The 12,870-nt window shown below is 40.5% G+C and overlaps 1 protein-coding gene across 2 annotated transcripts in view; it reads right to left on the bottom strand.

Annotated features, from left to right (window-relative positions):
- LOC142497352 (uncharacterized) overlaps window positions 1-12,870 on the bottom strand; it is an 81,460-nt gene that overhangs the window by 13,954 nt on the left and 54,636 nt on the right. For both annotated transcript variants that reach the window (XM_075605023.1, XM_075605022.1), the window contains exons 6-7: window positions 2,722-2,803; window positions 1,080-1,703 (exon numbers count right to left, since the gene is read on the bottom strand). In XM_075605023.1, the coding sequence (XP_075461138.1) occupies window positions 1,080-1,703; window positions 2,722-2,803 (706 nt within the window). The remainder of the gene's footprint in view (window positions 1-1,079; window positions 1,704-2,721; window positions 2,804-12,870) is intronic.

Below are 12,870 nucleotides of genomic sequence, written 5' to 3'. Positions count from 1 at the left end.
TAGCAAAAACACAGTTTCATAATAAAATAAAAAAATCCTAGTTGACCCGAACACATCAATAACTATATTACTTACTTATATTGTACATTAACCCTGCTCCTAACATCTTTTATTTGCTACAATCACAATGAAATTATGGACATTTAATTACATGGCTGTATCCATTTCGGGCGATAATGAAGATTTTTTTTTTTATGTATGCGGGCTCCACATTAAGTGAAAATAATCTATAAAAATAGCCCATACAGAATGCTGTCGACGGATGAATGCGTCATTATACTGTATGGAACACGTAATTACGTTAATTGTCGTCTTCTGTTTCATAACCAAATATCCCTTGAAACAGAAGGTTTTCTGACTAATTTGGTCCCCACGTCCTTGATCGTTATTTTGTGGTTAATAAAAACAGAACAAACATAAATGGACAATTACAGCGGAGTAGTTGCTGGTGCCTGCCCATTTGCTACCGAAAGTATATACGGAATGTAGGGAATTGTTAGTGTAAGTTCAATTAAGCCATTTCAAAACTTGGACATTGATTTTGCAAAGCAAGTACTTCTTTCCAGAGCAAAGATTATCACAGGACAACGACTTTAGGCTACTTTAATGTACAGATGCATGTGTTTATAACTGGATACGGCTACTTAATTCACCAATATGCAGTGTTACTTGGTTTGTGAGATTGTTTATTTAATACTAAACAAACGCCAATAATGGTTTATTGACGCATAGGGCTTTTGACATTAACCAAACATATCCGAGTTGCCAATAAAACCCCAGATAATCCATGCCTGGAGTATGGCATCAAAAACAATATGGGGAAAGAAAACTAAGTACATAGGTGAAGAGATAGGATTTACCACATTGTGCTTGCATTTGCTCTGTGAGGTTAATGCAGAAGGTTCAACTTGCTGGTCAAATAACCTATTCATATAATTCATCATATGTATTTATGATACCTAGATGCTAAAACAAAGAGCAATAATTTCACTCTTGCATTCTTTTTTCATAGGCTGCAGACTCCAACACACGTTTGTTTTTATTCTAATAAAGTCACTTGTGTTTTTAAATATAAGTACCTGATCTCACAACATGACTTGACATCCTAGTGGAAGGGTTATTCAAGGAATGATGTGGCCGAGGAGCTCTATTTTGATTCCACTGTGAACGTCGACTTCGCTTGTCCTTGACACACTGTTCAGGACAGTCATCGCTGTCTGAGCTGGAGCGTCTGTGCCTTTCAGAATAATGCTTACAATGTTTCTCTCTGTGCCCCCTTATTTTCTCCTCTTTCCGGCTTATTTCCCTATCATGGCTATGCTTTACCTCGGTGCAGCTCGGATGACATGGACTTATTTCCAATGAGTTTCTAGGAGCCCTGTAAGGACCCTGCTCTTGTTCTCTACGGCTTGGTTCTTTCCAAAGCTCAGTTTTGCCATTTTTAGAATAGTTATCATCATAATGGATTTGCCCAAAGGACACTCTGTTGGAGTTTCTTTTGTGAGCAGAATCCCTTCTGCTGAGGTTTTCCTCAGAATGTTTCAAACTATGATCTTGCTCAGAGCTCCACTGTGCTCGTCTGTAATCTGATGCATTTAGGTGTTTTTTACTATCCTTAGGGAAGAGGTAATCCTCCTCCTCCTCCTCCTCCTCATTGTCCAAAGCTTGCAGGTAAGGCTGCTGGTGCTGGAGGCTGCTGTGTTCTTGTTTATACATGCAAACACAAAGCTAAGGTTAGTAAGCTTTACACAAAAAACATACTCTATACATATACAACTCTTAGACAGGAGGGGTCCACAAAGAAGTACAAAGTAATTTCCTCTAAAACGCTGAGTCGTAAATAGAAAAGGAAGTTGCAAGGGATTATTTGAGAAGCATGTGTGACTTTAAGCATGATGTTTAGAAGCAGGTATGAGTCAACAAACGGAGGCATATTATAGGGAAATATTACCATATCTAATTAAAGGTGCTCTTCTACTGCTCTGTAAAGATATGTACGTTGCCTCTTTCCAACACTAGCAGTCTAATAGAATTTTTCCAACAACTACTTGCATTTGCCATCAGGAGAAATTCAACTAAAAACCGTAATCATATTTTTAAATACGGTATTCAATTATGTGTAGCCCCCATTTGTTGAAGATGAAAAGATCCATGCAAAAAGAAATTAAATACATTAAAAAAAAAAAAGGGTAGCCAGAAGCAAAGAGCCATAGAGCCAAGTGGAATAAATGGCAGCATCAGCAACTACTGCACAATGATTGTTGGAAGGCCATCACCACATTGACAAGCAAAGGATATTCAAACTGGATAACATACACTGAGAGACCAATGTATTACATTTCTTATTAGAAGTACATGTCATTTATTATATGCAATGCAGTGCTTGCCATTTCTGAAGTGTTTTTAAATGTTTCAAGTTACATGACCATAAACCACAATGATTAGTAACCTGCAAAAACTGTTGTAGCAATCTTTATATAACCAATATTTGAATGGCTACAAAGAATTGCCAACAGCTATCACAGTTTAGTGAATATCCTCAATGAGTCCAGCACTGGTTAACACACGGCAGACACCTTCAGACAACAGAACTAGTTCAGCCAGGATATGACTAAGTAAATTAAATGGAAAGAGAGACTGGAGGTGATATATAATTTCACAATGAGCGCTCATATTAAGCCCCTCAGTCATGGTGGGGAAAGATTGCAATTGCTCACATACCCCCCCTGGACCTGCTGTAGCTCTCATGAGTCTTCCTCTGAAGCTTTTCCTCTTCAAGCTGTTGCAATCTTTTGGCTATTACCTGTGTGGACGGTAGAGTGTGAGTAATAAGGCATGTCACCAAATAATACAAGCAACACTATTGTAAGAGGTCCATTAGAAAATATAACTTGACTATTGGGGGCAGGGATTACTTTCTTCTAATATGTATATTTTATGCTTTTATTCATATTGTATTGAAACTCAAAAATCTGTTCTATATGGTGCTGTGCATGAAGTTTTGCACGCACACTAAATATATACAGTACTCTGAGATTCAAGCTCTGATACAGGTATTTCTACTGATCCGGCATGAACTGCCATTCAAGTCATTGGCCGTATGCTGAATCGGGTGCGATACCATGCATCAGCGCTTGATAAATCTGCCCCCTAAATTATAATAATTTATCTATAATGTGCCCTGTTTTCCAGTGCAACGTGGGTGAAAGACAATAGAGTATATCAATATATATTACATACGATATAAAATATATTCTATATTCAATTACACAGAACACTACAATAGGTCAAGAGAGAGAATAATAGAAATCACTTTAAAAGTTTAGACTCAGAGTTCATTATTTTTTTGTTCTGCAGAGTTAAAGGTTCCAAAGTTTGGGATGCAAAATTTGCCCATTGATTAGTTTTTCAAATTCAAGGAACTGTAAAAGCACTTTTTCATCACTGATCATCAGTAGAGCAGGCAGAGCGATTTCATAGTTTAATGATCTGTAGCAACTGATAGAAATCCACACTCACGTGCACAAGATTCATCACATAACTAAGAATACTTTTATATGCAGAGGATTAAAAGGTCTACAAAAAATGAATGATGTGAACATACTGAACAAACAGAGTTTAAGAGTTATGTAAGCCATTACACTCCAGCAACGTTGCGTACTGATGGAGAACAATGTTCTGTAGCACCGGTCACTAGTACAGAGTAACAGATACTTGAATTAATAACCCCCAATTTTGGTTATTGCAAAACAGTGATAGTGTCAATTGGGGCATTAGAACATGGAAACTCCAACTGAAGTTAGTAGCTGGTTCTGTGCAATATTGCCCCTTGAGGCAACATCACATTTTAATGAACAACCCCCACTGTCTCCGACATATTGATCCTGTGTGACGCACACTATCATCACCAAGTCAAACTTCTAAAAAGCTCTCTGCACTGCTCCGGTTAGTAGTGATGCTGAGTAAGAGTGGGATGCCACCACATTTACACATATTGAAAAGCATTTACTGCCAACCTCTGAAGAATTTTTCAAATACATGTAGGCAAGGGCTGGCTGGGAATTTATTTTCACAATTTCAGCAGGTATCCTCTTCTATCTCTACTGGAGAATGGAATTGAGTTTTAGGCAAACATTCACAAACCTGCAAAACCCAAGTTAGGACCTCATGCAGTAAAGTCCGATAGAAAAAAATCGCCACGATTTTTAAGTCGCCATTTCTGACAGCGTTGCTATCATGGTATGCAGAAAGCCCCGAATACCAGCGATAGCAACATTTGCAAACATGGCGAGTAGCCGGCAACGTGATGATCGGCCCTCTGAAAAATGCGAGGAGAGACAGAGAGAGAGACAGAGAGAGAGACAGAGACAGACAGAGACAGACAAAAAAATTAAATTACAATTTTATTACTAGTGTAGATGAGCAGGGGGTCTCCGGAGCAGAACCTCATTGTTTTCAGGTCCGGGGACTCCCTGCTTCTCGAGATACAGGCCCCGTTATGGGGTGCCGGTATCTCCTATGCATTGAAATGTCCCGGTCACGTGACACTGGACATTTACATGCATAGGAGATACCGACACCCCATAACGGGGCCTGTATCTCGGGAAGCAGGGGGTCCCCGGACCTCAAATCAACAAGGTTCTGCTCCGGAAACCCCTGCTTATCTACACTAGTAATACAATTTAAATATGTTGTAAGCACCAATACACAACCCACCCCCTGTGCCCCCACGTAAAACCATTATTTATTTATTTGAACACACGATTGATAACATAGGCCAGTGGGGGTCCCGGGTGTTGCCCACGGGTATCTGGGGGTCCTCTGGTGGTCCCTGCTGGCCTGCAGTACCATTCGTGTTGTAAAACAAAATAAATATGGCCTACATTTCAATAAATACGCCTCCCCCCCCCCCACCCCAAACACATACAGTACAGTAATGTGCAAACTAACTAACTATTATCCAGATATGGATAATAGATCATTTGCCCATTATAACTATATATATATATATATATATATATATATATGTAGCCCCCTGTAAACAGCACCGGCTATACCTATCTCCTTCCTACTGTGGTAAGTCCTGTTAAGGACAGGCACCAGTAGTGATCATGGGTTTTCCCCGCTTCAAGCCCTGACTTGATTAATGGAGGTAGGCCCCCTGACTCGGTGTGCAGGCAGAGACACCGGGGAGGGGTCTGCTGACATCATGATAGGCGGGGCTGTCTCTATTTAGTGGGCTGCTCCTGTGAGTCTGAGTTGTTGTTAGGTGTGCTGAAGCCGAGTCTGGAGCGGGTGCTGAAGCAGAGTCTGAGCTTGGAGCATGCAAAGGAGAGGAGAGACTCAGCCACCTTGAGGAGAGCTGATAGAACCATAGATCCGGTGGACCAATGCCCCTTACCCCAATGCTGGGGTGATGGGGAGAATCCATCCCCCACCCAGAGGATACCCTCTGAGGTGGGCAGTGGGGTATTGACGCCCCAGCCCAGACCATCCTGTCGGAGGATAAACTTGCAGGGAAGGAGAGGAGGAAAGCTCTGTACAAAGCGGAGGGTCGAGTAATAAGCGGGACATTGCTGTTGTTCTGCCGGAGGCGCTGATCCGACAAATAAAGAGAGACAATACTTTTATAACAAAGACTGTTGTGTGTTTCTGGAGCATTCACCCTGGGACCAGGGTTCACTCTTCTATACAGGTCCTATCCCACATCCCTGGGAGTATAGAGGATGGAGGCTCTGCACCACTAAAGCATGGAGGCAAATACCCCAGAAGCCAGGTCCTGTGATCCCCCACACCATCGCGGGAGACTCAGGCCCTCCTGTTCCACACAGGTACGCACCACTAAGTACATGTAATCCGCCCTCACACACCCTAGATATGTCAGATGAGTCTAGGGGGGGGGGGGGGGAATATGGGTTATATATATATATATATTTTTTAATATGCAGCCTTTTACAGTATTACCTTAATTGAAAACGAATTACCCAAGCTGCCGATTGATTGATCACCCGTGATCAAATTAAAAAAATGGCATTAAGAGTTGAATAATAAAAAAAGGTAGTAAGTATTATCTCATACTACAGAACCGATTTATTTAAAAACCACCTACAGGATATTGCATGGATTACGTAAATGGATAGACTGACAGATGTTTTTTGCTCCGGACTGAAATAAGAACTACTACAGTAATGTTGAACCCTTTGACTTTAGCCGCTATGGAAGAGGAAGTTGCCCGCTTCTGTTATAAAGCTCATGATCATGAGGGTCTGAGTAAATGTGCTATGTTGTGAGAGTCACAAGGTCTGCGTGCTAATAAAAAAGTAATGACATTCATTGATCATCAAGCGGTTGAGCAACAAACAAAAAAGTTAACCGGTGGAAGCAGCATAGCATAAACCGAGAGGGCAAATAGGATATAGTTAAACAAGGTTAACAACCTGCTTGTAAAAATGTAACAGAGCATCAGCATAACAGTATTATGTCACATATTGGTTAACTCTGTTACAATACCTTACTGCAGGGGTGGCCAACTCCAGTCCTCAAGGGCCACCAACAGGTCAGGTTTTAAGGATATCCCTGCTTCAGCACATGTAGTTCAATTAGTGGCTCATTCAATAAGATTGAGCCATCTGTGCTGAAGCAGGGATATCATTAAAACATGACCTGTTGGCGACCCCTGCTTTACTGTATAAAAATGGTTGCATGAGAACGTACACAGACAGATTCCTCGTGCCCAGTCTTTCCAGACTGGAGACGTTTCCTGTAATGGTTCTGCTTAAAGCAGCAGCCCCAAATAGATATAGAATATAGTGTGTGTGTGTGTGTGTGTGTGTGTGTGTGTGTGTGTGTGTGTGTGTGTGTGTGTGTGTGTGTGTGTGTGTGTGTGTGTGTGTATATATACATACACATATACAAATATATATATATATATATATATATATACATACACATATACAAATATATATATATATATATATATATATATATATATATATATATATATATATATATATATATATATATATATATATATATATATATATATATACACACATATATATACACACACACACACACGTTATGGTGAGTGAAAAAGGCAACAAGAAACCTCCACCATAATGCAAATAAAAAGATCTCTTGTGAGCATATTCACATGTCTGAGGCAAGTCTGCAACCCTGCCTTTCACCATCTAACAATGTTTTTTTCAGACAAAAGGTGACACAATGTGCTCATTTGCATGTCATTTCCCAGAATCCCTTGCTGCTGTGGAAGATATATATATATATATATATATATATATATCTTCCACTGCAGCAAGGGATTCTGGGAAATGACATGCAAATGAGCACATAATGTGTACAAACACACACACACACACACACACACACACACACACACACACACACACACACACACACACACACACACACACACACACACACACACACACCTCAAATGGAAATATTACTGTATGCTTATTTGCATGTCTTAGACAGATCTGCAACCCTGCCTTTCACCATTATCACCCAGCACTTCAACTGCAGCATGGGATTCTGGGAAATGACATGCAAATGAGCATACAGGGCCACCTTTTGCTTCAAAACCATTTAACATGGTCCCCTATAAGCGTAAGCTTGCTGCATTTCACAGCTTTGAGCACAGCCTGGGTTAAGATGCATAGCCAGTAAACCCACTAAGGTCGAAACAGCCGTGGGTGGGTTTACTGGCTATCCAAAGATACTTCTCGGTGTAGCCCACAGGAAAATAGGAAGCTGCAATGTCATTGGTTGCATCTTTCTATTAGAGGGCCATTTAAATACCAGGAAGTAATACCAAGTACAGTATCTCAGAAACAATGAGGTCACCATAGCAAAAAAAACAACAACACGGGTAAGCTCTGAAAGGACCCCCTGGTTTAAATGCTGGAAAAAAAAAAAAAACTTGACAGGATTGCTCCTTTAATAAAGTTATCACATGGATAGTATTTAGATTTCAATGACATTTCGTACCAATGTTGTTAAAGCTGTTGTATGTCTCGCTTGTTTCAGCTGCTTACAATACCGGTTTTAAATAGAAGCTTAGCCACATTTTGTTTTGTCCTTTTAATTTCCGACATGCTGAAAGTTTTTAGTGCATAATGTTTGGGAACGCGTGATTTTTTTTAGTACGAATTATCAGCACATAAGGACACCAGGGAGTACATTCCATATACACCAAAGTGGCTGTTCAAATTGGTGGCGTAGCTAGACTTGCGTGTGCCCCAAGGCAAAAATTTCAGGGCCTCATTATTATTAATACCGACTGTAATTTGTTCCTCCCTCTCCCTGATCCTCTCTCATCATCATCATCATCATCATCATCATCTCTCCCCACTCCCCCTCATCAGCAACACCATCAGCTCTCCTCCTCCTTGCTTACTTGTATAGAGACAGGTGGGGGGAGATATTATGCGGCAGCAGCCCCCGGCGTTAAACAGAAGCCGGTAGAGGAATCAGCAGTTGTTATGCAGGCAGAGCAGCACGGCACGAGGTGAGAAGCGCGCTCTAGCAGCAGAGACCGGAAATTAGAAAGATTTCCGGGTCAGACCGCTAGAGCGAGCACCTCCCCTGCTGTCCTGCTCTGCCTGTGTAACAGTGCTGATTCCTCTGACGGCTTCTGTTTAACGTCGGGGGGCCGCCGCCGCATACCATCTCCCCCGCCTGTCTCTATCTGAAGAGAGACAGATGGGCCAACGACAGAGGGGGAGAGCGGCCCCCCCGAGAGCGCAGGCCTCTGGGCTATAGCTATGGCCCTGGTTCAGATCCTATTCAGACAAAAATCCGCATTGACTTTAACGGCTGCTATGAAACATTAAATCAATGCCAGTGTGGTTGTACTGAGGCAGGCATCATCTACACGGAAGAAGTGAAAAGGGAGGATTAAAAAAAAAATACAAAACAAATAGAGATAAATAGGATAAGGAAGACCAGCACAGATCATGTGTAATGATGTCACTGCTTTGAATATAAAATCTGAGTGCTCTCTCACGAATAGTAGGTATTTCCCTGTGCTTGTTTGCTTTGTCATGCCGGCATGTCACCTGACTCATGGTATCATGCTTAAAGTGGCAATTCAAGCTTTAAGTTAATGTGTCAGCCTCTGAACCAATCAATGGCCAGGTCGCCAGCGACGTCGCCGAAAGTTAAATTATAACTTTTGCGGGTGACGTCATCTGTCGCGTGCACTATAAGCGCGGCCATAGAAATCAAAGAATGCTCAGTATATTAAAACTCATTAAAAATGGCATTGAAGATTCAAGAGTTGAATTTTAAAATAAAAAAACGTACTAAATATTATCTAATACTACAGAACTGATTTGTTTATATATAAATGAAAAAACAACAAAAAAAACCACATGTAGAATATTGTTTGGATTGCTCCTTTAACCACATGGGTTGCTGAGTAGCAGTTGTCCAATACTACCAGAACCTAACATCATGTCAGTGACTATCACTGCCCTCTACTGAGCAGTTGTTACATTTGTGCACGGTTAAGATTATGTTTCCATTTACAGCACAGGAAAGGTTTAGATCTTTGCTTATAAATACATTAGACTCTTTGCTGCTAGAATGGCCCCAATGAATTACAGAAATGTTTATGAGCTTCAGCAACAAAATCATTTTTAGATTTTTCATTTAAGAAAAACAAATTTATAACAGTCAAGTATAACACACGTGTATATATAACTTTTTTTGTACGTACGTATGTACATACAAAAAAGTTTGTAAACCATTTAGGCTTTTAACATATTTCAAACCTAAAACGTTATTAGATCTTAATCTAAGTCCTAATAATAGATAAAGATAACCTGATCAAATTACACAAAAATATGATACTTTTTCAACATTTACTTTTCCACAAATGATTCAACATTCAATATCCATGTGTGAAAAAGTATGTGAACCTTTAGATTCAGTACCCCTTGAGCAGCAAGGACTTCAACTAAGTGTTTCCTGTATTTGCTGGCCAGTCTTTCACACATCGGTTTTGAGGAATTTTGGTCCATTCCTCCTTACAGAACTGCTTCAACTCAGACATTTGAGGGCTTCCTTGCATGGACAGCTCACTTCAGGATCTGACGCAACATTTCGATGAGGTTTAGGTCTGGCCTTTGTCTTGGCCATTCTAAAAAATGGAATTTCTTCTTCTTCTGCAGCCATTCTTTTGTAGATCTGCTTGTACAGTATGTTTAGGATCATTGTCTTGGTGCATGACACACTTTTGCTTCAGCTTCAGCTCACGGACCAATGGCCTGACATTCTCCTCTAAAAATCTTCTGATACAATGCTGAAATCATGGTTATGTCAATGATGGCAAGCCATCCAGGCCCTGAGGCAGCCCCAAACCAGCACGCTCCCACCACCATGCTTGACGGTATGGATTAGGTTCTTCTGTTCAAATGCCGGTTTAGTTTTCGCCAAACAACATTTCTCATTGAGGCCAAAAAGCTCTACCTTTGACTCGTCTGTGCCGAGAACATTGTTCCAGAAGTCTTGCGGACCATCTATGTGCTCTTTGGTCAACTTCAGATGGGTAGGAAATGTTCTTTTTAGAAAGCAGAGGTTTCCTCCTAGCTATCCTTCCATGAACACCATTCTTGTTTCGTCTTTTTCTGATAGTTGAGTCAGGAACACTCACATTAGCCAAGGTGAGAGTGGCTTGCAGATCCTTGGATGTTACTCTGGGGTTCTTTGTGACTTCCTGGTTGATTTGCTGGTTTGTTGTTGTAGAGATTTTGGTAGGATGACCGCTCCTGGGTAGAGTGACTTTGGTTGGTGAAAAAGGCAACAAGAAACCTCCACGTATAGCATATAGCAAATAAAAAGATCACTTGTGAGCACATTCACATGTCTTAGACAGGTCTGCAACCCTACCTTTCACCATTATCACCTATCATACATTGCTTCCACTGCAGCAAGGGATTCTGGGAAATGACATGCAAATGAGCACACTGTGTCGTTATTTGCTATATGCTATACAGTGGAGGTTTCTTGTTGCCTTTTTCACCCTCCATAACTTAAAATGCGATGGTAAATCCTACAGCCTTGAAAACTGCAAAGCCAGTACAACCAACCTCACACGGATGAGACCCATTAAAGTTGAAACATGCCTGTGAGTGGTTTCTCTGTATTTGCATCCGATTCCCATGCTGTGCTTAAAAGCTATGTGAACAGCGAGCATTAGTTTATAAGGGTTCCATGTAAAAATGGATTTCAGGCACAAGGTGATACGGTGTGCTCATTTGCATGTCATTTCCCAGAATCCCTTGCTGCGGTGGAAGCACTGTATGCTAGGTGATAATGGTGAAAGGCAGGGTTGCAGACCTGTCTAAGACATGTGAATGTGCTCACAAGTGATATTTTTATTTGATATATAGATATACATAGTTTTATTATTTATTTCTTTTTTTTAAACCTTCCCTGCAAAGTTACTGAACCAATTTCTTCCACTGTCCCAACTATATTTCAGTGAATTCTTCTACGTGGTTGAAAATTACTTCTATGGGATTGTGTTAAAAAAACCAAAAAACAGTCAAGTGGGAAATCCCAGTGGAAACATGCATTTAATTTGCCACATGTATCGACCGACTTGTGACTTCATCAATGTACTAATCTTTTGGGCTTCCCAGGACGTAGCTATTGACTTCTGAGCCTGGGCACCCTTAGCGCTCAATGATGTAGCTACGGCTAAAAATACTGCACCCTTTTCCTAGGGTTGATCGCGTCCTGCTAAATGATGGTGGATCTAAGGGGGATAACTTAACTGTGGCGGAAGCAATCATGTAATCATAGTCACGGCCTCTCCGGCATTCAAATGGTTAAAGCAGCATTTCCTTGGTTTTTGTTTTAATACATGCAGCAGCATCTTACATTTATTGCAATGCAACAATCTAACTTGCTGATCGATCGGCAATGATCCTGCTTCACGGGCCATGCAAAACGTCTGCCTATTACAAAAGAGGAAGTTGTGTGGCTTCCTAAATGGTTGCTATAGCAGCCCATAGCAGTTTAAGAAGGGCATAAGGAGTGGGAAATAAAAGTATTATCTGATACTACACAACTGGGAAAATAATTATAGGTCATATAACCAAAAACAAATAAGAGACATCTTTATTTCAGATACTGAATAAATAGTAGGCAACACATTTATTAAGTTACTTCTGTGTAATACAATGTTACAGCCAAGACTTAATTTCCCTTTCAAGGAAACAAAGTGAATAGGAGGAATTAGATAGAAGGATAACAACGCAGCGTAGATATTTGGAACTTTCAAAAAGTAATTTTGTTTTAGGTTCGCCAAGAAGGAACTACGTACCATGGGGAATTCCATTTAGAGATGTGCACTGTGAAGTCAAGCAAGCAAACAACTATTAATAATGAGAATGCATACAATATTATAGATTATTTTAATTTTATTTTTTTAGACAGCACGTCAAAGATATTAGATAACATGAAAGAGGATTCGTATGTAAATTACCATTTACCGGCACTTCCTACCAAACGCACACAGACAGATAACCCAATTACATTTTTAACCTTTAAAAAAATGATCTTGCACTCCTACTGAGTCTACCAAAAGTCTTTGTCTTTGTTATGTGACGGGGAGAGAGCAGAAGTCAGCACTGCCCTGTACTGTTGAAGCTACATGGACAGATTGTTTAAAACACAGGAAATGTGTCAAACGAATAAAAGGGCTTCCTCCCCCAGGGGAAATTTGGAATGACCTTTATGTGTTGCGAGGGTGAGATCCTCCCACTGTATAAAATGCGATAAAAGAAGAATAATAAAATATACTGGAAAGGAAGGACACAAAGCGAAAGTAAAACAGGT

Source organism: Ascaphus truei, chromosome 6 (genome assembly GCF_040206685.1).
Source record: "Ascaphus truei isolate aAscTru1 chromosome 6, aAscTru1.hap1, whole genome shotgun sequence".
NCBI classification, from domain to species: domain Eukaryota; kingdom Metazoa; phylum Chordata; class Amphibia; order Anura; family Ascaphidae; genus Ascaphus; species Ascaphus truei.
Note: the sequence above shows the minus strand (reverse complement) of the source record. Positions and strands in the feature narration are given on the sequence as shown.